The 26,070-nt window shown below is 47.9% G+C and overlaps 1 protein-coding gene across 41 annotated transcripts in view; it reads right to left on the reverse strand.

Moving 5' to 3' along the window:
* Positions 1 to 388: 388 nt before the first annotated feature.
* The window catches only part of TCF4 (transcription factor 4), a 211,562-nt gene continuing 185,880 nt past the window's right edge, over positions 389 to 26,070 (reverse strand). For 24 of the 41 annotated variants that reach the window (XM_080571847.1, XM_080571885.1, XM_080571848.1 and 21 more), the window contains 7 exons: positions 24,472 to 24,548; positions 22,073 to 22,276; positions 9,255 to 9,390; positions 8,561 to 8,723; positions 5,997 to 6,226; positions 5,352 to 5,494; positions 389 to 5,079 (listed from right to left, as the gene is read on the reverse strand). In XM_080571847.1, coding sequence (XP_080427973.1) covers positions 5,358 to 5,494; positions 5,997 to 6,226; positions 8,561 to 8,723; positions 9,255 to 9,390; positions 22,073 to 22,276; positions 24,472 to 24,548 — 947 coding nt within the window. In that variant the 3' untranslated portion in view covers positions 389 to 5,079; positions 5,352 to 5,357. The remainder of the gene's footprint in view (positions 5,080 to 5,351; positions 5,495 to 5,996; positions 6,227 to 8,560; positions 8,724 to 9,254; positions 9,391 to 22,072; positions 22,277 to 24,471; positions 24,549 to 26,070) is intronic. The other 17 variants (XM_080571869.1, XM_080571864.1, XM_080571863.1 and 14 more) reach the window with 5 other exon arrangements.

Genomic DNA, 26,070 nt, shown 5'->3' on the forward strand with positions numbered 1-26,070 from the left:
ACAGCCCCATTTGTTCTACTAAGTGCTTCCTCCAATGGCTCAAGCAGTTTTAGGGTGCGACACAGATGGTTTCCTTACGGAACACAAAGCTCTACATGGAAATGAGCATGGAAATGATCCTGCCTTTTTACAGCGCCTTCCTCCAGGAGGACTCCAAAGTGCCTTACAGCTACCACCAGCAGGTACAGAAGCGCCGCGGGGAGCAGCTCGGGGAGCAGCGGGGTCAGGAACAAGCACGGAGCCGACCCCGCACGGCACGACCGGCGCTCTCCGGGGACACGCACGCGGGACGAGCGCGCCCGGCGTCCTCCAGGCAAGCCCGAGGCAGAGCCCGGCCCCAGCCCGGCGGCAATGGGGAATGAAATGAAACCAAGGTGTCGGAAAACGGTTTATAAAAATGGCACATTTATTGCTACAGAACGGTCATGTACATGACGGCATCGAATAACTACAGATGAGAAACAGGTAATGGCCTACACCAAGCTGTGTTTGTTTTGCTTTTAATCTTCTTGAAGGAACTCCAGCACACAACCTGTTTGGACACTTCTACAAATCAGAAATACACCAAAAACATGAAAAAATCGAGGCACTCAGCCACACATTGAAAACAAGGTGTAACTGTTCATCTTTTTTTGTTTGTTTTTTTGATCTTTTTCCCTTTTTTTCATTTTTTTCCCTTTTTTTTTTGTTTTTTACTGCTGCAGCTATGTGTATAGTCGCAAAATTCCCCCGTTGCGACCTACAACTAAAAAAAAAAAAGCTACCATACAGTTTCATCTCAATAACACATGGTAAAATAACATCTTTTAAATAGTAAAATAAAGTAACAAACTTTTACTCAGAATGATTCCAAAAATCTACAAAGAAGAAATATTCAGAATCTGACAATTTTTTTTTTTTTCCGTAATATTCATGGTATAAAAGGATTGCTCCTGTGAAAAATAAGCCAAATATATTTTTTATTTTTAAATTTAGTTTTTTTTTTTTCCTACTAGGGTGTACTACAGTCTATTTTATAGCAAAAAGAGCACTAGACAAACGAAGCTTTATAACAAAAAGCCAGGCACTGATACATGGTAAATCTCTGCTTTTTTTTTTTTTTTCTTATCTTCACTTAATTGCATCACAAGTAACAAGAATGAAAAAGGCCACAGTTCATATATTTTCACCATTACATAAGTCTATAATACTTGAAATGAGTATGGTCAAACCAGCACTGCACAAATATGAATCAACTTCAAGTCCCATGAGAAAGAACATGTTCTTAAAAAACAAACAAACAAAACAAAAACAAAACAAAAAGGTAGGGCCCCCCAAGGGCCCTGGTGCCCCGTTGTGTTGGAATTCATCATATTCCACCTCTAGGTTTTTAGTTTTTTTTCCAGTCAACCAGTGGACTAATTTTTTTTCTTTTTCTTTTTTTTTCTTTTTTTCTTTTCTTTTTTTTTTCATTTTTTCTTTTTTTTTCTTTCCTTTTTTTTCTTTTTTTTTTCCTTTTTTTTTTTTTTTGTGCTTGTTTCCGCTGAAATCTCTTCATTCCTGGCAATGTACGGTATTGTTCACTTTTGGACACGGATCATATTCTGCCTATTGGATACAAAGATGAAACCCTCCTCTCCCTGACCACCCGTCTTTATCGCCTTCCCCCCCAACCCCCTGAAAGAAAACAGAACAAAAAAAAAAAAGAAAAGAAAAGCAAAAACAAAAGCAAACAAAGAAAACCTCGGAAGACTGAATCAGTACAAGTTGCATCACTGGTAGGACTGACAGTTGTATAAACATTAGTGTTCCTTGCAGCTACACAGAAGACAAATGGTAAAAAAGTTCTAGATGAACAGATTCCCTATTCAGCATATTCATAAATTACTTGAATGTGGAGGTGGATCGTTTCGGTAAAAGCTGCTATTTCGGTATTTTATTCCGTAGAGAGTTTCTTAGCCCGGTTTGTTACCACAGGATAGAGCTTTCTAAAACCTTCATTGCTTTAAGTATCATCAGCTAAATCTCCCCTGACGAAGGCAACTTGAGATGCACAAACCTTACCTGCTTTGGGAAAGAATGGAAAAAATTCAGGAGGACACACTTTGCGGTTTGCTTTTGGGGTGGTGGTTTTTGGGGGTCTTGCCTCATCCGGAGTGGAAGCAGGACAGGATCTTCAGTTCTTCAATCCGGGAAGGACGAATGCTTATCCTGCGCAAACTACGGACCGTAAGCCTGAAAGTGAAGTTCAGTGTGCAATCTACTTCTCACGCGGTGGCCGCGCACATCAGAGCCGTCGGACACAACCTGGAGCTGCTCCTCAAGTTAAGCGAAAGCGGACTGCGAGCGGAACAACAAAAGCGTTTTCTTTCTTACACGTTCCACAAACTACACTTGTCATTTATTTTCTGTCCACAGATTGTTTTAAATAAACATGAAGTTGGTCTCGTAATTATTATTTTTTTTTTTACATTGTTTATCAGAAGCACAGTTCTTAAAATCTCCGTGAATCGAGAGGCTCCTTTCAGGTTCCTTACAAGACCACATTACAGACAGACACTGAGTGGGCTCCACCGGGTCTGAGATCTCCTGGAAAAAAAATATGGCTTGTTCATCGTCATTTCACTCTCAACACCATCCAGCGTGACAGCACGCACACGAAACGGAAGCCTCCACCCCGCTGAGGATACCAGCACTCAGAAACAGCGGCTGCCGCTAACGTCGGGTGGGATTCGTCTTTTATTACCCCCACTTGCATGGAAACCAGGCCCGTCGAAAGTCTGGCGTTCTCAACATAATACGCATTTGTACCTCTGGATCAAACCTTAGTGCATTCTCCTCTACTGCTTTTTGTTTTTATCTAGTGGTTTAATCCACCTCCACATTTGAGAAACTTATCGACAAATCAAAACACTTCTCAGTTTTATCGCTACTGAACATATTTACAGTTTTCAGCACGCACACAGCTAATCAAAATGTTTATGGGTATGTCGAAGGTGATCACATGGTAGCTATCATATTTGTTCTTTACGTCTTCAGAAACAAACATAAAATTCAGATTCTCGTATCTCACTATTTCATTTAAATGAGACTTTTTTTTCAACCACACAGATTTTTTTTTATAAACAAAAACTGATACAATGTATTAAAACACATAATAACAAGAGTCTACATGTAAAAATATAACTTTTACATACACAATTCCAAAATAATGATACGTTTGCCATTTGTTGCATAAAATTTACAAATGTATTTTTCATTACTATATAACTGGCAAAACAGGAGAACAGATGGAACATTTAGACCGTTTGATGGATTTATGGCATTTATTCAGTGTTGATAGGTGGAAAATCTACTCGAACAGGGAGATTTTATTTAAAATACATGCCAGGTTTGTGTGGCTGTAAAAATAGAAACTGGAATTAGAGACAAAAGGATGCTGACAAATACTTAACTAGGAGCACTATCTGTTAATTGTACTGTACACCAAAGTCAATCATTATTAAAGATTCACTATGGAAGTTGGTTCAATTGTGCCCAGACTTCAAAGCTAGTTATCTGATGAGTTGCTGTGCCATAGTTTGATCTATGTTACTATTAAATATGTTAAGTAAAAACTTCATTCATACTGGCCAGAGAAATACTGTACTACCACCCCTCCTCGAGAAAGTGCAACTTAATGCTTTAGGACTCATAAGGCTTGTTATAATGCTGCATGATGACTGAAATTGGCATCTTACAAATAAAGGAGGAGGCAGCAAGTGGTCTACACTTAAATAATCCACTTAAAAACAAGAGAAGAACAACGCAAAGAAGTCAATCGAATCTGTCACACTACTTGCAGTTTTCCCCCCGGATGGTTTCCCCCCCCCTCCCGCCCCCCCAAAATCTGACCATGTATTCAGAAACGCCTCACTGCACACTATTTAGGCTACACACATAGGTAACACTTTTAATCGGTTCGTTAAATCACAGCCACTTTGATTATGTTATGCTTCTGATGATATAAACATTGGAAGGCACAGTGGTAACATTGTAGCATTCTAACCTTGTACCTCTGAAAATCCCAGAAAAAGGGTCAACCAGAGCAACGTCACCATGCGACCAGCTCGCCTCGCCGGGCTCGGTAACGCTGCCTGTAGTATCTACACACGACGTGACTTTTTAAGTCCTGTGTTCCCAAAAAGACCGAAGAAACAACTCTCTACTTATTTATGAATGAGAAGCAACGTCAGGGTCAGCGTTTCGTTCCTGCACTACCCCTCCAGAGACAGAGTTGGCACTACAGGTTACAATAACAAAAACAGGGGAGAGGGACAGAAATAAGACAAAAAAATCCTTATTTACAGTAAAATCTTCTTTTTAAAAAAGTTAATCAGTACTATTTTTTTACAGGAGCAAAAAAGTCTGAAACAAATGAACAAAAGCTTACCATATTCACTAAATTTTTAATATATATTTATATATATATTTATATATATATATTTGTCATAGGTCTATAAGATCCATCTGTTCCTCCTACCCTAAGGAATGGCTAATGTCATCACTTCAGTTTTCATTAGGACGTTTGCTGGTTTTGTAAATATCTGGGCAGCAAAGCTTCCCTTTTAATATCCAGTAAGTATAAACACTAGCTGTCTAGCACACCAACAAAAACGCTCATTTTTTTCTTCAGAAGTACACTTTTTCATTATTGCAAGTTTACAATTTTTAAATTAAATATTTTTTTCAGACTTACAAATTAATTATATTTTTTTTTTTTTCCAAAAGAAGTTTAGGCACAAATGCATTGTCCCACAGTGTGGAGAAGATTGCCATTCAGTCTCTAGGCTGTGCACTTACAGCTCGTAACATACTGCGTTAGACATTCTGAATGATATGTTAAAGAGAGTCGTCCCTCAAGTTGCACTTTTTGTTTGTTTTTTCTTGTTTTTAATAATCGGGAATGCTGAAACCTCTTGCGTCTGTGATTCTTAACTACTCAGACTTGTCTTATATTACAAAAAAGGGGTTAAGGAGAAGTGTTTATGTGGGTTTAAGATAATACAGCTGTTAAGGAAGTGGTCTCTTGTTTAAATGAAGAAATGTGGCAACTTGGACCTGTGAAAGAAGTAAAAAAACCACATCAGTCAAGGATAGCTGAATACGCGTCACTATAGCCTCTCTAAACACATGGTCTGAACGTGCCTTTGGCCATGGGGCGTGCTGGCAGCATGACCTGCTTCCCACTTTATAAGGGGTGCCCCTCGCCCACCTGCCCGCCCCCAGCAGCACAGGGGGCGCGCAGCTCTGCGCCCGGGGCTGAACTCCCCGTGACCGGCTGTTTGGGGGAAGGTTCCCAGCACCCAGGCGCTGCTGCAAACGAAACTTGCCTTTTTTTACATCTGTCCCATGTGATTGGAGGCATCTCCCATCCCAGGGTGGGGTCCTGCCAGGGAAAGTGGAGGAGGATCTGAAGAGACTTTCTCTTCTTCCCTTCTTTTCAGACAGGCTGCTTTAGGATTCAGGTTTCTTTCTGTTGAATTGAAGCAGAACACAATTTCAAACGTTCACATTTTTACATCAGGCTGGCTTTGATATTGCACGCGCGTTTAAAACAATCCTCAGTGACTTGGTAAAGTCAGGCTGCAGGAATTCAGGGGGCTGAAGCAGATGACGCAGCCCGGTCAGGTCAATGCCGAGACGCAGGCAGTGCAACTCGGTACACACTCTCTGCAAATCCTTTCGTGTTTGCGCTTTGCTAAGGAGCGGCCAAGCTTAATATTGAATTTGGAGCTTGCTAAAGAATGTAAAATGTACCGAGACTGCCGAGGATCGCCGCCAACATCTGCGGTGCCAGAGCCACAGGCGAACACCAGTGCCCCACTGCGACGCCGGGTGCTCTGTGGCGCTCAGCAGTCCCTGGGGGCCAGGTCCTGTCCCCTGTGTGTCACCGGGTGCCCCTGGGCAGCCTTCCCCAGACTCAGCGTGGTGCCTTTTGTCCCGGGAGGGACGTGAGGAGCTAGGGCGGCACTCACCTCTGACTTGCTGCTCTAAGCTGAGGATGACAGCCACAGCCTGGTGCAAAATCAGGAGCTTCGTCTGGGGCTTGTCGCTCTTCAGGTGGAGTTGCACCATCCGGCCCAACTCCTTGAACGCCTCGTTGATGTCGCGCACGCGCAGGCGCTCCCGAGCGTTGTTGGCCATTCGCCTCTCCTTTTCTCGCTCGGCTTTCTGCTCGGGTGTCAGGTCCTCATCGTCGTTATTGCTGGGAGACAAAAGGAATACATTATTTTCTAATGACGTGGAAAACAAGCAGGGGAAAGATTTTAAACAGAGTTTGTCCAAAACCAGGGCTACAAATCAGTCAAACACCTTATAAGCTATTCGTATTTGCTGTTCCTCTTCCAGTGAACCTGGGCAAAATTCAGTCCCCTTAAATTTTACACTAAGTTGGTAATCAACCTTTACATTCTGCAAGGAAGGTACCTTAAAGAAGTGAAAATGTACTTTTTCAATAACATGCTTTATCACGGTCGATACCTCAACTTTTTACGTCGTGACAAATGTTGTTGAGGGCCAGTGTGGTTGCTGCTGCAGTGACAGATTTGCTGACAACGAGGGAGCACGCTCGTTGTCATCTAAAACAAACAGCACTCCAGGCCGTTTTTATATTTCTGTGACTTTCTTCTATGCCGAACGTAAGATTTGAGATCTGTTCAGCTCAAGTTTTATAGCACGTGGCCCTTGGGGTAGCAGAGGCCCCAGCAGACTGTCTGCAGGTGACACGGGCAAGGACCGGAGAGAAGGTCAAAGCAGAAACACTAAAATATAAAGAAGCTACAGCATGCGTGTAAAGGCTCTTGTGCAGCTTGTACTTTTTGCAGACCGTCCTTTAGAAAAAACTTTCTCCGCTATCAGCAGCGACGGTGGCGGGGGCGGGCAGCCCACCAGGCACTGCGCAGAGCCCGGGCACCGAAATGCCGGTGGGCAAACGGCCACAGGAGGAATCGACGGCTGCGGAGAGCCCTACAGTGAACTCGTGCACCATTTCTGCAACAAAACTGCTTTCCAGCCAGATGAAATAATGATTTTAAATTGAAAACACATCAGCTAGTGAGTCACTGCCACTATGCAATTTGAATTGGTTATGCAAATAGAGTAATAAATTTTCAGCAGCCCTAACAACATGGATTTAGATATATAACTAAATATCGGGAGTAACCTTTTAGAGCCGCAAGCATGTTAAAAGCAAAAATGTTAGCCTACAAAAGCATCAAAGCACGTATAAATATGCATAAGCGGCAGCGTAATTGTTGAATTAGCAAGAACTACAACCACCTTACAGCAGCATCAAGGTCCTTTCTTCTTACCATGTTGGAAACGGACATGAAAGCCTCACTTATGCTTATGGTTACTTCAACACATTTATTCAGAGAAAATCTCAAGTGTCACACGTTTTCTCCAGTCGTAAGAGATGTGAATGCGACTAACAGCTTAAAAATCAGTGTGTGCAGGCTTGAGAGGTCAGAATCTCGGCGCTTTTTCTGTGGCAAAATGTCTGCTCAGATGTTTCTTACCTTGCCTCAGTTTTTACAGACAAGCAGACACGGAAGGAGAAAAGGCAGTAAGACATGGCCACTCACAATCATTAAAAAAATCCCCTAAACAAAACAGAATTTCAGCCTTATTTGCAATTTGGCTGGGTGATTTGGGACTCAACTGATGATAAAGAGTATCTGCGCTCCTGAGCTGTACCTCAGGTATGGTGAGATGCAGGTGAGACAAGGGAAATTTAGGATAAATGGGACAGCTGTGGCCTGCCCCTTGTTAGGTGGTTCGTGTTTGCTGTGCCCATAGACATTGCTCAGGTTCACCACGGGCACGAGCTCCCAAATGATACAATACAGCTAGGATTTAAGTAATCCTTTCCAAAAATGTATAAATAATATGCAGCACAAGCCTTGTCCCACTAGCAGTCCAGATACACTCCTGCCTTTCCTAAGCATCTCAGCCTCAAAGGAGGAGAGAATCCTCCTGGCCCTTCCCAGGGCGAGGAGGCAGCAGAACGCCCATCTTCTTCCAGGAACTACGGGAGGGCCAGATCCTCACCTGCTGTAATAATGCCACTAAATCTGCCAGCTAAACCTACACAGCTCTGGAGATTTACAGAAATTGAGGACATGGCATGACGAATTTATTTTAAAGGTAAAAGAAAAGAATACGGTTTGTTAGTTCAGATGCAGGTGTGATCGACTTTTAGGCACATTTTTAGAAAGATGCCAATCCACACTGTATTCCCGTTTGCAAGCAGAGGCAGAGAGGAATAGCAGTATAATTAACGCATTTTAGCAAAATACAATTTCTTTAGAGATTGTGGAGAACTTGGTCAGTGTCCAAATTTGTGAATTGTTCAAATTTGAGGAAGTCCTGGAGTACAAGTACCAGAAGCGTACTCAGTACTGCCAGAACAGCCGTTCTGTTCCACTTAGGCTGTGGTTTTACCTGCCAGGAAAAAACCTCATAGTTTCCTCCTGTTCTGTTCACTTCATCAAAATCCAGTAAAGGAATTAAATGAAGCGACACTATTATATACTGTTACCTAGATCTTGACCTAGTAATTGATTTGATATCCTTCTTGTCATCCTCTAGTTTCTTGTCCTCAGAAGATTTTGTGTCCTGGAGGTTTTCGTCGCCCTCGTCGTCAGATTTGATTTCGGAGCTACCTGAAGAGACGCTCTGCCCTTGCAGTCCAGCTGGCATGCCTGGGAGAAAACACACGGACGAGCCGTCAAACACTGGTTACGCGAATGTCAGAGCGATCTGGGTCCAAGTCCTCTGCCTCTGCTGCCCAGTGAAGGGTGACCTGTGCGTGCAGCCCCAGATAACTGGCACTGAGCGAAGCGTGAAGGCCCTAAAACAGGTTTCAGTGATGGCTTTCAGGTCTTGTTCTGCCCCTCAGCCTCTAGGAATAGTTCACACATCGTGCGAGCCAAGGGCAGGCACTCTGCTGATGCCCTTCCCACGGCTGGAATCGTAAACTGGGTGGAAATTCCGAGTTTCACCTTAAATCCACATCTTTTTGATGGGCACCCTGCAGCGCCTTGGATACTTGCCAGATTTGTTTGGTCAATTTGCAGAATTATTTTGGTAATTGGGCTGCTTTTATGTGCCCCTGCCCGTGGCGGGCGTTACCTTTAAGGGCCCTCCCAACCCCAATCACTCTGCGACGCACGGGACCGAGGCAGGGGGGGCCCGATCCCCATGTTGCGGGGCTGTTGCCCGGCGGTACTCACCCCTGTAGGGGTCCTGGGGCGGGTTCAGGTCCGGGGACGTGGCCGACTGGACGGGCAGCTGGGGCACCGGCACCTGGTTTGGCACGAGCGAGTGGCTGCCGCGGAGGCTCACCCCGTCCTCGCGGTGGGCGCCGACCTGGAGGCGGAGGAGAGAGGGGCGGTGAGAGGAGGCGGTGGTGGCCTGCAATGGGGCCATGGGGACCCGGGGCCCTACAGCCCTGGGGTCCTGCTGCTGCCCTGGGGCCCCGGTGCCGCCCTAGGGCGCCGATGGCAGGCCAGCCCGGGCTGGGTGCCTCGCCAGAGGGCGCCGTGAGCCCGCAGAGCCGAAGCCCGGCCGGGCGTGCAGGCGGCCGAGCGGCTCAGGCAGGTAAAACGTCAAATTGTCTCCCGGGGTGCCGCAGCCGAGCGCGCCGCTTCGCGCCCATCTGTCTTCTATCATGTCCGCCAACAGATCTGACAATTATCTTAATGCCCATATGCTTAATTGCGGGCTTCTCGATTCCCCCATCGCTAGCGGAAATCCTGCAGGAATTTCAATTTGGCATCCGACTTCTCGTTTCGGGGATCGGCATCGCGGGCCTGCCATTTTTCCCCGTCCCGCCGGCGAAGGCTCTGACAGCGGGGGCCGCGGCAGCGCAAACGCAACGCCGTGTCCCCCGCCACCCGAGGCGGGCAGCCCCGTCCAAATTAGCCGTATTTCATTAACCACCGAGTCCCAAAGCCGAAGGGGCGCCAGGCCTGCCAACGCCGTGACTCCGGGTAATATCCCCATGAAGGTTTTATTAAACACTCCAGTTGTGCCATCATCGGAGCTGACAGCGCGATGGAAATCCGTCCATTCCTCCCACCTGCTTCGCTCACAGACGGAGCGGGGCCGTTACCTCCCTACATAAAGGAGGCTGCGGAGGAGAGCTGGGCAGCCGACGAGCAACACTGACAGAAGCTGGAGGAGAAAAGCTAGAGAAGAGCCAGGAAGGGGCAGCGTTGGAGCTCTGAGTGGCACCGTTCGGCTGCAGGTACGCGCCCCGCGTCCGGAGCTACAGACAAGAAAATTTTCTACAGGGAAAATTTCGCACACGCTCCGGACTTCCTCAGGTGTGCGCCTCCCGTAACACTGGTGTGAAACGGGTTTCCGTGGCTGATAAACTCAGCAGCCAACTGTAAATCTCTCTTTATTCTCCCAAAGTAAAGTGCTCGGGCAGATAAAAAAGATGGAGGAATGTTTCTGATCAGACTTACAAGATAATATAGTATAATTGTTAACAGCGAGTCGAGACCGCAGTAGGAAAGATAAAAGGGAATCCTGCCAAGGGGAACTTGAGAAAATCTTTTACTACTAGACGAAATGCAAATAACCAAAAGCAAGTGTAAAATAGCACAGACAAAAACTCTCTCCTCGTTGAGACGCTTTTATTTTAAAAACATGACGTGCTAAGAAAAGACTGGAACCGGCATTATTTGGTTTTAAGGAAGAAAGACTTGCGAGAGGCTGTGCTCGGAGGTCTGCACTTCTCCTTCCTTAAATCTCAGATGGTTGAACACAGTACAGTCAGAATGGCATCCTTTCGAGGAGGAAAAGTGTTTTTCCCACCCGCTGTGACACACACGTACCAGTGACAGGGCTGTGCTCCCCCGTCCCCAGCGAGCCATGCTCTGCCGGGCCGGACCTGGGGCCACCAGGTCTACCCAGAGGGGCGGCCCTGACTTCAAAGCGGCCCCGCAGGGTGCGGGGGTCTCACCCAGGTGACCCCCAGCAGCCCCCTCCCATCTACATTCTTCCGCGATTCTACAGAAGACGAAAACCATTTCATTTTGAGGTCGACAAAGAAACACGTGACAGCACTTCTGGTTGGAGAACAACCACCGACCTTCAAACGGAGCTCCAGAGAGCGACTGGAAGCTGTAAAGGCACTCTGACAGACGCAACGTCTCGCTCCGGATCCCTCCCTTTTCCTGCGAGCCTCTCTGGGCTCCAGCCATGCTCTGTGCAGACAGACAGACAGACAGACAGACCGACCGGGAGCCTGCCAGCACCCCGTCCTGCTCCTGCTCCTGCCCCGGAGCAGCCCGCCTCCTCCTGTGGACCACTGCCACCACGGGACTCCACGAGATGCCTCAAGCTGGGTGGTCCAGCTTGAAGTTAGGCAGCCTGGATATCTTGATTATTCGGCCTGGCTGCTGGGAGACGACCTCTGATTTATCACGTCAAGAAGCAGAAGCGGCAATAACGATCGAAGGCCAACAGTACAGATGATCTTTAAATTGAACTGTTGAATTCAGACGCAAAATCAGACGCCATCAAGCCCCCATCGCTGTACCACTCATGTATCGACAAAGTTTTATTCATGTTTTTAAAAATAGTTCTGATTAAACAAAAAAATCCTCAAATTTCTCCTCCTTTAGGTTCTCAGATCTGGAAGGTAATCATGAATGTCATGTCTCACAACCGACCGACAAGAACTGTCACTCCTTTTCTTCTTTTCTACCACCTACAATGGGGTCAGCCTCACTTGTTGAGGTTTGTTCCTTTTTTGTCTTGCGAACTGGCAAATTTCAGGCTCGCTTAGGGAGGAAGCCCACCCTATCGCCTTGTACTAAAGCCCACCCTTACACTAAGCCCACTCTTACAATAAGAATAAGCATTTCTTCTCCGCTGTGATTTAGTTCGAGCAGATTTTCCCCTCTCCGAGTGGGAGACACGGTTTCTGCCAAGACATAGGATCAACCTCCAGGCTCTAGTACTCGTCTCACTGCAGTCCTTCCTGCGCCGCAGCAGAGGGGGGTGCTTTGCTCCAAAATATTCATGCCTCCTACCTCCACAGCCACAAAAACACCCCTGTGCAACTGCCTTTCCACGGGGTATTCTCCTGGATATTTTATTCTTCCCATTTCAGTTGCTCACAATCACATCGTTATCCATAAGCAACGTGGTTTTTGAGATATTAAGCCCATCAGCTACAGCTCTACCAGGCTACAGATATGTTTGCGTACGTGCACATGTGTAAGCGCACATGCATATATTTGTAGCAAAAGACCAAAATTAATTCATTTATAGCAAAAAACCCACAAAATTAACCTTGCCTAGCAAGTACTGCCATGCGCAGAGGACCAGGAAGGCTGCTTCCCACGCGCGCCGGGGGGGCACCGTGCCACCTGCGGGATGCCCAGCCGCCCTGTCCTGCGTGGGTACCCAAATGACTGCTAGGACAGGAAACTTCAGGCCTGATTTCCCCCCCAGAAGGGGCCGGACGTTTACTTTTCTCCTTTAAGTGTCATCAGCCGTTTCCACATAGCCACCAGCAGCTCGGTACCAGTAAGAGCACGACCATCCCACCCAGTTTGGCTGAAAACCCCCAACTGGGAGGGAAGGGACAGCACTTTCTGAAGCAAAACCGGCCCTATCTGAGACCTCAGGGGCTGAAAGCAGCCAGGCCCATGCGTTGGGGGGGGGACACAAACGCTGCCTTTCCTGCTTCCCCTCCGCAGCCAGCAGTGCCGCCGGTCTGTCTGTTGTACAAGCAACAGCCTTGCCCCGAGGTGGAGCAAAGATACGCATCGTCCCCCCCAGCCCAGGAGTGCAGACCTATAAATAATCCTTATCTTCAGAGAATCGACCTCACTTTGAAGTTCTATTAATATTTTATTTCTTTCCATCTCCTTAAACAGCCCCTACTGCAACGCTCAGCAGATCGGAGTGGAAATAAAACCCAAACAAAACGGATAGCAAATCCAAAGACGCGCACGGGAGGTACAAACAGGCCGTGCTGTTGATGTGCAAATCTCTGCCCTAACCTCCTCTTTGAAATCCTAACCTCACACGCGTGCAGGCAGCAGGGCCCGAGCATACGTGTGTGTGCTCAGAGATGAAGCGCAGTATGCTTGAGATAACCCAGCCTAAGGGAAAAAAAACATGAGAAACCTCAGTCTTGTGGGTTTTTTTTGGGGCTATTTAAGGTCAAAAAGGGTTCTGGAAGACAAAGAAATGCAAGTAGAGAGAAGGCTGATCCCGGAGGTGGGGGTACGTAAGGATCAAAATCGTCCCGCGGGACTTTCCAAGGCCTCTTTGGAGGCGCTCACATACCAGGCTGACAGACACGGCAGGAAAACCTGGCCAGAACGATGTCTGCATTCACGCTTGGTTTGTCTTTTACAGCATTTTTCAACTCTTCAAGAGCTGGAAGAAGGCTAGACCTCGTCTCCTTTTAACTCGTGCTTTCCTTTTTATACACGGTAAAAGATATTCAGCACAAATGCCAGGTTTTTCTGGTTATACTGGTCTGTGCGGATTTCAGATTACCTGCACTATCTCCCACCTTCATCGCGGATGGGAAGCTCTTAAAAAATGCTTGGAAATCCATTTGGAGTACTCAGCATTTCGTGCTAGAGATGGGTATCAGTAGTTAGCACGGATAAACAGCACGATACTGGGATTTTCAGAAGCATATTCCCCGAGGAGTCTGAAATGGAGAATATTGCCTCTCCGGATGATGCCCCCAGAGCCGGCACTGCTCCTCCGACGCCTCGGCCATGAACGCACCGTGCGGTTGTGCCTCCTGAGAGCGGAGGGGCTGGCAGCCCACAGACCAACCTTAGCCTCTTCCGAGAGAGCAACTGCTGATTTTTCCTGCCGAAGGGCAGCTTCCCAGCTCCCTGCTGCAGATGTACACCTCGCCTCCTCAGAAGCAAAGCCCTTCTCTCAACACCCCTCCCTGAAAGCAGCGGGGCAGGCAGGGACAGGAGGAAAGAAACCAAGGACGGGGGCGCGGAGGGGCCGGGGAGGGGACATCAGGCACCCCGGCTATGTCACACACCTCGTGTGCCTGTGGGCTCACCTGTGCATACAGGTTTTCCTGTCCCCATTTTTTGGTGAACACATAAAGAGAAGATGCGATGTGCCTGCATGGTCCTCGGGTGCCCATCGACACAGAGCGCTGCTCTCTGAGCTGCGACCTCCGCGAAATAGCAGCTGCACCCGACAGCCCCAAAGTGCTGCGCCTCATTGTGAATTATCTGGAGTTATCTCCCCCTGCACCTTTGCCGTGTAGCTGAAGACGGAAACTTTTATCCTCCAGAGCAAGAAAAGCCACCATTTGCCCCAGCAGCGAATCCCGAGGAGCGCTAAGAAATGGTCATACAAATGTTTCTTTTATTGCTCGCAGATGGGCATTTGAAGTTTGGGAACCGCAAGGAGCAGGCACAAGCTGTAAAAAACGGGGAAAGGTTTCCTATTAGGAGCGCTGCACCCCGCTCCCTACGGTTAACCCTCGTCGCGCCGAGCGGCGCCTTCACACAAGTATTAACTTTCTGAACACGCCGCCGCAAAGGAAAAGCAATCACCTGCCGTCAGATGCTCCCCGGATCACGGCTCCAGGCTACGGCTAGCAAGGGATCGCTCCTAACTAGCTCACGTAATGACCGAACGCAGCGAGCAGCGGGCTTTGTACTTTTCAAACTGATGACCTCGTGTTATCCAATTAGATAAATAAAAACATGCGGCAGGGAAGTTGTAAGGTGATGCATGTTAACATGTGTTCAATATTGTCAAAATTTATAAGTCTGACAGAAAGCAGATTTGTGCAAAGCCCTTATAAACCTCCAGCGCTATATTAAAAAGGGAACAGCGCAGGGCACTCTGACACAAATGGTCTCTCACTGTATGTGTGTATTATTGGTCCAAATTATTCACTCTTATTTAACTGCATTGAAGTCTTTCATCTCCATGCTATACAATAATAGTTTCCATATGACCGGTGGCTCAGCTATAAATAAGATCAAAAGCAAAAGAAAGGATTTAATAAAAAAAAAAAAAAAAAAAAAAAGACATTAGGAGTGGCATTAAATCAGGAAAACAGCAAAGTTCAAATTTTTTTTTTTCTCCAGAAAGAAAAAAAAAAAAAAAAGCAGTGCCGGAGCGCCGCCGCGCAGCTCGCCAAGCGTCTTACGAAAGGGCTTCTTGCGAGCCAGTTGTATGCAAAAGCCATTTCCCCGCAGCCCCGAGCGGCACAGCCCAAGCTCAACGTTACAAAGGAGAAGGAGCGAACGAAGCGGACGAGCACCACGTCCCGGGCCGGGCCGAGCGGTGGCACCGGCATCCGCCCTGCGGTCCCCCGCCGCCCCCGGGAGCCCGGCGCGGCGAGGGGAAGTTGTGCTTGGCACGTCGCGCTCCCTCGATGCGCGGGGCCAGCTTCCCCGACGGCTTTCCTTCCAGCAGGGCCCGCGGGCTGACCTCCCTCTTCCAGGGCTCCGCGCCCGAGCACCCAGCGCGAGCGCGTCGCAGCTCTCAGAGCCACGTGGGGGCTCCCCGGGCCGTGCCCAGGCGCGCCGGTCTCCCACCGCTACGTGAGGAAATGGAAGTGTTTTAAGGGAAAGCGGCCGGTGGCAGCCTGTTATGGGGAAAAGTGGGTTGCCGCGGCCATTGAAGTGAAGTCGCTGAAATAATCCTTACCGATTTCTTTCCAACAGAGGCGATTATTCATTTAAGCACCGGCTAAATCCGGAGATAGAAAAGGGCCTCGAGTACGGGATTAGGAACATTAACTCTTCTTCACTGACCCGCCGGCGAGGGAGCGGAGGAGGCCACGCCGCGAGTGAGTCGCCCAGCTTGGGCACTTCATCCCGGTTTGGGGGCGCGTCCCCCGCCGGGGGGGGCCAGCACCAGAAGCCCCCGCGGCGAGCCACCGCCTGCCGCTCTCTGCCAGGCACCTGCTTTAGCGGTGACCTCAGCTCTTCGCCCCTCGAGGTGCAGCCATTTCCCCCGGCAGCTTTCCAAACAAAAGCCAGCTGCCGCCGGCCGGCTGGGGGCCGCGGAGCGGGGCCAGGAGCCGCAGCGCTGCCCAGGGCCGGCCACGCTCCGGTGCCGCCCGCACGCAGCCGGCGCGGGGCAAGCGGGCAGGCGGCGGCGGCATGCCGAGCCCCAGACCCCACGGTCTGAACGATGAGCCTAATTAGCTGCCGGGGAATGAATGAAGCCCTTGTGCCCGGGCGGCGTTTTTCCAGAAAAAGGTCTCGCTTCGGTATCGGTCAGCGGTTTCTCCCTCCCGGCCGGGACGAGCTTTACGGCTCGAAAATCGTTTAAAAATATGATAAAGGCCGTAATTTGCGGGGCGGTCGGAATGTCAGCCAATTAGGCAGAAAATGGCGCTACATAAAAACCTTGCACTGGTGCCTGTTATGTCAGATTTTATTCCAGTAAGGTCATTCCGCCCCCCTTTTTTTTTTTTCAACGTACGTGATACCTGTTAGCTAAAAAACACAGCAAGGCAAAATAAACAACAGATGCAACAGCTACAACGGCGCTAAGAATCGAGAAGATGAAAAGATAATAAGAAAAAATAGCAAAAGCCAGATTTTGCCTTTTAAATAACGCCAAGTTGCTCGACTCTTTTTGTTTATGTATGAATGACATAACCGAATTACTTCATGAGCTGCTACTTTAATTCCTAGGGGTGGAAAATTCCGTAAGTTAATTTAATGTGGATGTAAAAAAAATATACACGAACATGCTCTCTTCCTGTGGGCCCTCATGTGAAGCATGCAGGCGAGCTGATGGACTTCTAAGTACTGCCTTAAAAATAATGTATACCAGTTTGTGTTTTATAATGATTTTAATCAATCCCTTCATGCACTGCTACAAAAGAAACATGTGTCTGCTAAGATTCCCGTGTAAAAGTTAGCGTTTAAACGCTGGTTGCTCCAATTTAATTTGAAATGTTACAATAAAATCCCTACAATCTGCATAACCTCTGAAATAACAGGAACTACCGAAAGCCAGGAAATTCACAGTTAAAGCCGAAAATATATGCTGAGCTCATGCCCTTGAGAGCTGGAGATGGGCAGCTCCCGCGAAATCAACGCAAACTCCAAGTTTTTGTCTCGACACGCGACTTCTGCCGTAAAGGCCATTACGGAGGCATAAATATTATGAGCAGCTTGAAAACAAAGCCTGCGTCGCCCGTATTTCTAAGCAACTTCTGCCTCTTCGCAGCCAGTTCACAGGAGCTTCTTTATGGGTGTCCAGGGTTGTTTTGTGCTCGCTTTACAAGCCCGGCGAGCGGGGGCTACCTTCGTTTTAATCACCGCGTTTTTTCAGTCCTGCAAACGCTCCCGCGTGTGCTTCATTTCAACGTCACGAATAGTCCCAACGGGACGACTCGCGGCAATAAAGCTCAGCACACGTGCGTTTGCAGAACCGGGGCCCTTGTGGGACGGGAAACCTGAACCTCCTTCTCCCCTGCCAGAGGAGAGGTCGCCCCCTTCCCCGTGTGGCCCCCCCCCGGCCCGACCCACCTCGCCGTGCCCTGCGAGGGGCAGCTTTGGCGGCTGCCTCCCACCGCCCGTGCACCACCTCCGGGGGTGCCGGAGGAGCCCTCCCGGCTGAGCCCATTTGCCGCTGCGCCAGCACCGAATATCCTGTATTTATAAACGGTGTGGATTAACGCGTGCCGCTTGCCGAAGTCAAAGGAGAGCTTAGGAAGGGACGTCAGGGGCCTGCTAAAAATTAGCAAGTGCTCAAATGCCTTCCTCACCGGGCCGCTAAAAAAATAAGGGAGCGAATGTGAAGGAAGAGCTTGCTACAGCAAAGGGCTCGCGGAGCTAGCAGGACTCTGCTCGCAGCTACGCGGCTGTAAATCTGGGCTAACTCCACCAAAATCGGAGCACTCCGTCCGCATATTTTCAGCAGAAGAGCAGCTTCTGCCCTACCCTCGCCTTCTTTTTGTCCGGGGAGAGGGAGCAGCGCGCAGGGCGCCGGGCACGGCAGGGCCGCTGGGTCCCAGCACCGGGCTCAAGTTACTCCGGGGCCGAAGGCAGCAGCCGAAGGTGTACAGTGGGCAAGGAGACTTCCACCAGCACATTCTGTACAAGTTTCCGGTCCATACCTCCCACTGCTACTTTATTTACTGCAGCTGGCCAGCGTTTTATAGCCTGTTTCATGTATTAAAATTCAAATGTGGAAAACATTACCAGTATCCTCCTTGATTTTTTTTTTTCTTTTTCGTTTTTTTTTTTTTTTTTTGGAATTTTTTCCCCCTTCAACTTCCTTTTCAGCGTGGAATGTATCAAATGGTCAAAGGCTAACTTCAGACTGACTCTACTCAAAAACTATTTCCTTTGTTCTTATGTTTTTACTTCAAAATTCATACCAGTTTTCCAAAAGAAATCATCAGGCCTGACTCCTTCACACAAGTTACAGTTTCAGACAGTGAGTAATGCTGTTTGGGAGCTCGGCAGACTGCTTTTTTTCACAGAAATTGTGCCCGTCTTGTTTTTCAGAAGCAGCACTGCCCTCAAAGCACCGTACCTCGGTCTGAACTCCCCTCCTCAACTCTCTCGCTTTGCCTGCGTACTGATTTTGCAGGGGCTGCTAGAGAAACGAGCAGCAGCTCGCCTCCGAAACCAGAGCAGCGCGAGCCCCTCCGCCCCGCATTTCCAAGGCAGAACACGCGAACTTCTGAAAAAGCCGAAAATCCGAGCGCATTTTTCAGACGCAGGATGCGATCCCTTCAGTTTTTCATTGGTGCTGTTTTGTTGTTGTTGTTGTTGTTTGTTTAAATCTAACTTCACCTACATCTGGTATTTAAGCGAGGAGCACATATTTATGGAACAAACTGTCTCTGAAGTGATGCCCTGGGTGCATGTTGCATCAGTTTAACATATGCAAAGCGAACAAAGCTACAAAAATTAAACTATTTTCTCTTGATTGAGAGCAGATATACAGAAACAGTTGTAAGTCACAGATCTGGCTTTTAATAAAGCCAGATTTCTTCATTAAAAGCAGTATTGTTTAAACACTGGAGGAAAAAATAGCTTTGTACAAACTCAAATCTTAGATTATATGTATCCCAAGTGTATTTAACATATTACCTGAGGCCAAGCTAAATTACAATCTAGAATTTCCTTTTGTGAATTCTCAGCAACTGCCACAGAGAGCAAAACAATGTCTGGTTCATGCTAATTTTATTGGGGAAGGGGAAAGGAGATGGATTTAACTGAGCTGCTGAAAAAGCATCTTTTTACCTCTCGGAGCCTTTTGCCAGACCATTTTCAGTTAACACTTAACATTATTTTTTTTTTTTTTGAATCTGCAAATGGCACAGGCTCAGTTGTGGCTTTTAATGATATTTCACCCATGACAAGAGTCACTTCTAGTAACGTTTAATTTAATGAGGAGCAGAGCCTATCACAAAGCCGCCCCGATTAAAAAAAAATAAACGAAAAAAAACCTTATTTTAGTTTCTCAGGTGCTTAGTTCCAGCAACTGATGTTACATTTTAATAACCTGAAACTATTTCATTCAGAGCTGAAGAACTATGGGCAAATATTTAGGTTACAGCATTGTATGTGGTCAACTATGAAGGGGAGAACTATCAAAGAGTATCTGGGTAAGAATATCTGGAAATTCCACTTTTCCTTGGAGGGGGAAAGCAGGAGGCGGACGGGATATTCTGATTTCCATATGAGACAGCAGATCTCAGTCTGCAAGGCCTCGGGCTCCAGGCTGACCCCCAAAATCTTGCCCCTGCGGGTTGTGGGGTGTGCTGGGGGCTGCAGAGCCGTCCCCTCCGCTCGGCTGGGCCGCCTGAGAACAGCCACGGGACGCAGGAATGGCCCCGCTGAATAGAGCAGGGCTCGCAGTAACACTGGGGCTAATTATTTTATAATCACCTAACTGACTATCACGACAGAGCCCGGCACTGGGGGCATCAGCAGTGTGCAGCAGCCTGGAGGACACGGCAATTATCAAATAATTGGCCACCAGAAGAAGCTCCTTCCTTCCCCGAGCAGTTGCCTCATGCTCTGGCATCAAAGTTTTTCTTTCTTTTTTTTTTTTTTTTCTTCTCCTTGTGAAAAAAAGGAGGAATCCTGTCTGAATCCTGTCAAATAAAACTCTAAATGTTTGCATTTTCCATATGATGTCTAATCCTATTTGGAATGCTTCTGAACATTTGGCCTTGATTACATCTTGGAGCAATGAATTTCACAGGTCATTGTGTGTTGAATAAAAAGTATTTCTTTTTGTCAGGTTCACTGAATGTCCCCTTGTTCTTTAATTATAAGGAAGGATGAATAGAAGAGCTAGATTTACCTTCTCTATGCTATCCATTATTCTACGTACCTCTATTATGTCTCCTCTTATTCATCTCCTTTCTAAACAAAATCACCGCAATCTGTTCAATCTCCCTTCACATGAAAATCCTTCCATGCTTGCAATCACTCTTGCTGTTTGTCACCGAACTTCTCCTAATCCCACTACACTTTTATAAGACGGGAAAACCAAAGCAGAACAACTCCAGGTAAGGCACAAAAACATATATATGTGTGTGTGTAAGGACACACCCGAGGCATACACTGGCATTGCATCAGTCTTGGTGTCCTTTCTCATGTTCCTTTTCAGTTCGGTAGGTTTCATTTATTCATTCATTCAATTATTTATTTATTTTAATGATTCGTGCACACTGGAGAGAAATTTCCAGGCAACCCTCACAGAGGCACACGCTCTCCTCCCAAATTGAATAGAGCCCAATATGTATATGGTTAATTGAAATTCTTTCTTCTAATCTGCTCTGCCTTACCCTCAGTACGTGGGATGAGACGGGGATCAAGCCTAGTCCTCCCACAACACCACGGCAGCTAACTGGCCGTGGATCTGTCAAGTCCCTTCCTATTTCCACATATTTTCCCCCAGTCTTAATTAACCTAAACAGCTTGAACTATCTGAAAATGCTGCCAGCTGACTCCTCGATCCTTTCCCCCATTCCGCATGTAAGTAAGCAACTCTATTTCGAGAACGAAATTTTGCAGTATAAAAAAGTTTGCCCTCTAATCCTGATGAAAATCACACATCTAGCTCAGCTCTGCACAGACGCACCCTCACCGCTTTCTAATCCAGAACTGCTGTTTCTCACTTCCTACAGGACCGTTAGTTTTTCATTAACTTCCGCTGAGCGACTTTGTTTAAGATTTCTGCAGACTCGAATGCGTGGCGTTAGATGGTTTTCCTTATTACACTTAAAAAAAAAGAGACTGAAGAGACACGATTTTCCTTCACATGAAAGGAAGTTAGCTGCCAGATATTTCCTTTTCCAAGTGCAAGACGTTTGTCTTGGAGACATAAGGGTGCACGTAAGGCCCCGCGGGAGCGGAAATCCCAACAGCATACTCCAGACCTGGTCAGAGGCTTTTGTCAGGGTGACACACGTCCTGACACTGTGCACTCCAGCAGCAGTGACAGGGCTGGGACTCCGTAACGCAAAGCAAGAGCCGGTGGCACGAGGAAGGAGCAGGCTGCTGAGCGCCGACCACTCCATGTTATACAGGGGCTACTTAATCCAGAGTGAACCACAAGGCACAGTGAGCGTGCGCAGCTCGGACTCGGAGCCACCCTCTCTTCCCAGATTTAAGCACAAGTGTAACACAAAGGCGGGATTAGCTCCTACTCTTTAAGCCTTCTCCAGCCCTGCCTGCCGAACGGGGGCCTTAGGCTGAAATCTGCACCCAGCTTCCCGAACATGAAATGCAACACTCCCGAAACCTTAACAGCAAGGAAGGAAAAGCATTTCCAGACCGGTGTGGGGCAGTGACTCTACACTGTGCAGGCTGGGAACGAAAGAGAACTTATGAACCCCAAGGTTTCACACCTCCACCCACGGCTCCAAGCCGGCGGCCAGGAGGGCCATGGCAAATGGCGGCTGTGCAGGGTCCTGCGGCCACCTCGCACACAAGACGTGAACGAACCAGCCCTCTGCCAAGCCACCAAACCTCACACCCCCTCGTTCCTCCCCCCCGAGCTGTTCCCCGGTGTGTTTTCTGTCAGAGCTTACCATGAGCGAGTGCCGGTTGGCGGAGAGCAGGCCGGTGCCGTAGCCGGAGCCCAGGCCCGCCATGGCGCCGTTGTGCGAGGGCCCTATCAAGCCGTGCATGTCGGCGTGGCCGCCCGGCATGGCGGTGGCGGGCCCCACGGCGTGGTTGCGCAGCACGTGGATGGCGTCGTCCAGCCTCTCCAGGCGGTCCTCGATCCGGCTTTGCTGTTGGCGTGCGAGAAAGAAAGCGAGAGCAGCGTCAGCAGCCGCGGGGCCCCGCAGCGGCGGAGGCGGGCGCAGGGCTGGGCGCGGGGGCAACGGGGGGCACGGTCACCCGCAGCCAGGCCTGCCTTCTCAACCCCTTTTCTCCTTTCTTTTTGCTTTTCACGTTTTTATTTTTATTTTTTTTTATATATATATTTTTTTACAGGAGTGGTTTTGTTTCCTTAGGGACATGTTTCAAACAGCGTTGCGGGGAAGGAGAGAGCATGGTTAACACGAGTGCAGCTTTGATTTTCATGGGCAAAACAGGTTCAATGATTCCTCATGAACATAATCATTACAGTACATATGTTGCCCTCTATGTCTTTGAAAAGTTTTAGTGATACTTAAAAAAATAATAATAATAATAATAATAATAAAAAAAAAAAAGAAGTAGAAGTAAAGGAACAAATATCCCTCTAATTTGAGTCAATCTCTAACTGGGATTTTCCTCCCCCCATCTAGTCACAGGATCACACACAAGGAGAAACGGAGAAACTACCAGGCCACACAGTCCCTCACACTGCTCGGGTTTTTCCCCTACAGGTACGCACCCTAGGATCACTTTCCACCTCTGGTGACAGCAGCAATAAGCACTTGTCCTTGGCCAGTACACCCCATGGGCACGGTGACCGCTGCGATGCTGGGGGCGAGGGTGCAGCCCTGGTGGCAGCCAGGTCTGTGACACCCAACCACCTCCCCTCTGCCCCGGGAGCCTCCACCTCTCCTCCCTGCTTCTCCGACCATCCCGAACGCCAGCTACGGCACCGGGGAATTCCTTGAAGAAACCTGGCTGCTGCTGTACTGAGTTACTTCCTTCCACTGTCGTCTTTCTGCTCAGCCAGAACAACTCCAAGCCATGTTGTAGGCAGGGCTAGGAAGGAGAGAAGCAACGGGGAAACCACCACCTCTACCTGGGCTTCCCACTGCCTGCTGCACCAGCTGCTCCATGGAAAGAGGGACGGGCTCCTGCAGGAGCCACCACCTCGGCGTGGGGACGGCCAGCCACTGCCACACGCCCTGCTCTGCTCCGCTTCCTCAGCCCCACCGCTCTCCTTGCCTGTCCCCAGCAGGGCACCCCAACGCTTTGCTCCTTGTTGAAATAGGAGAGGAGCTCAGCAGGACAGTCCCAGAGCTCTGCGGAGCTTCAGCTGCAAAAACAGACATAGCTCTGTGGATCTTATGGATCTATGGATCTTATGGATCTCTTAAGCAAACCTCCTAACCAACCCGCTGCTCTCCAAAAACCAACGTAGCTAAAAAACCTCCAGAAGACAGATAGTCTAAAAAATATCACAGTCAATCATGGGAAGGATTTCCATGCTCGGGCAGAAAAAATAGCCCCTGCTAATTCCTGAACCTGGAAATTTTCTAGTGAAGTCCACAGGACTGCTGCATCCCCCAGCACTACTGGTGGGTTAGCACTGTGCTCTTGGGAATTACCTGCTTTCTCTTTTTTAAGGAAACTTTAAAACTTCAGTACCATTGATTTTACACCCAACAATATGTCAGGCATCTCGCAGCGATCACTGGAACCTTCTAGACTTCCAGTTGAGACCAACAACCAGCTGCTAAGGTTGAGACAGAGGGTATCGGGTTCGTTAAAGTTCTCCTCTGCCCTAATGTGTGACTTAATCTTTCCATTAAAAAAGGTAACAAATCTTATTGATACCCCTTTAATCCTATCCGTCACACGAACATTTATCACCAGCTCGGCCCCTGACTCTTCCCCTCAAGCCCAGCCCTTCGTGTTCTCCCGGTGAGACCACCGCTGCCACGCTGGCCGCTCTCACTTCCCAACTCCACGGGACTGACGGACAGTGACCACGCTCTGTCCTGCTTTCTATTTCTCTGCAATACGTGCCACCTGCCTGTTCACCGTTCCCTCTTTTTGTATGCACTGTTCCCTTTTCAGGGTATTTCAGCACTGCATCCCCTGCCGTGCAAGCAAGCAGGAGATCCTGTCCAGCTGCAGCTCCAACCAGACTACGAGAGCTAGAGCACGGGGCACCCTGCTGCGAATTTAGGGGTGGCAAAATCAAGTCCGAGGGCATAGCAGTTGCTAACGAAATGAAAACCTGTGTGAGAAGAATGGATGAGAAATGGAAAGAACAGCAAGTAAAATACTGAGGCAGAGGAGGTCACTAATCAAAACATACCAAAGAGTGTAAGGGACCTTCATAATTGGGAGATGATGACGCTTGACCTCCATTTCTAGACCAAACAGCTGTGCCTGCTAATAGTAAAATTGGAATTACCATTAGAACTATGCAAACAAAAATGTCTTTCAAACTTTTTGGACAGTTTTGTAGACATGTAAATGCCGTATTCCAGATAGACTATAGAGCAGACATATGGAGAACTTCCAAAATACACACGGGTGAAAAAAAGGTATTTTGTAGCAAAGCACGTAGATGCAGGCCACAAAGTTCCCCCAGGCTGCTTCTCCACATAGAGGGCTGCATTGATTCAGCAGCTGTACCGACGAGCGGCTGCAGGAGAAGGAAACGTCTCGCTGGGGAAAGGAGAAGCAGCACTTCCACGCGGTGCTGCGGGCAGCTGGGCCTCTGCGCGAGCCCCGGCACATACTAGCCCATTATCCTAACCTCACTTCGAGCTGTAGTCCGTGCCACTGATTACGTCATTCCACCATCAAATTCGCAAAATCTTAAAAAAAGAAAATAAGTAAAAGCACTGCACACAACACGCTATTATATTCTGATAAGGTCGGCACTCTCCTCGGCCAGATTATTTGGTTTGGCAGGTTCAGAATGCCAAAGGTCTAACCAAAAAAAAAATTCTGGTTTGCATCCACTGCTCTACATCTGCTCCTGCTGCAGGAATAAAAGGTCTCCTCGTCTCCAGCAATGCTTTCTAAAGAAAAAATTGCCCTTGCAAAAGAAGCAAAGCAGACACGGGGAAAAGAAGTTTTTTTTCAAGTATTTTTTTTTCCAACAGCGTATATATTTAGCACAACGCTTAGACCATTTATAAAGTTCTTTCTTTTAAATGAGTCATCTTCTGAACGATCTTATAAAATGGGCTTAAGAGTTTGAGATGGAAATATTAGGATTTTAATCTTAATGTCTACATTGAGTGGCACTTGCTTGGACTAAGATAGGCCAGGGTGGAACTCATGGCACGTTTTTTTAGGCTCTGACAGCATGATTATTTTTTTTCTCATAAAAGTAAAAAATCATGTCACTTCTAATTAAAACTTAAATCTTCCCTTTTCTGGTCCCCATGGAGTTTTTATTTGAGATTTTGCTGCAGCACTGAATGGAGCAATGAACAGCAATCTTTACTTTCAAAATCATTTTTAACTAGCCCTTGATATCCTTGAGGGAAAGTGTCTCGCATGCTAAACACTTTCAGTTCTTATTTAAATGCATTTGTACTCCTTATTTCTCTCTATTTTGACACTTGGTTCTTTCTATTCATTCACTAAAACTTGCAGGAAGCAAGGCAGCCCAAATTAGCACAATATTTTTCCTTTTGGTTCGGACCCTTTCATGGGGAACAATGGCAACGCCTCGCTAGGAGAAATGCGGCTCAGAGTGCCGGGGTGTCGCTTAACACCTCAGGGGTGATTTCAGGCCAAAAAAAAAGGGCAGAAAAGGGTTTTCTGAAGCCCCAAGGCTGTGACGGGGCAGGCAGTCCTGCTGCCGGTCTCCTGCCAGGGGTGGTTTTGGAGGGAGGGATATTTTCTGACTGAATTCCACCCCGACGTTAGCGCTCCTTCAGAGCAGATGAGTGTG

Source organism: Anser brachyrhynchus (assembly GCF_964034855.1).
Source record: "Anser brachyrhynchus genome assembly, chromosome: W".
Lineage (NCBI taxonomy): Eukaryota > Metazoa > Chordata > Aves > Anseriformes > Anatidae > Anser > Anser brachyrhynchus.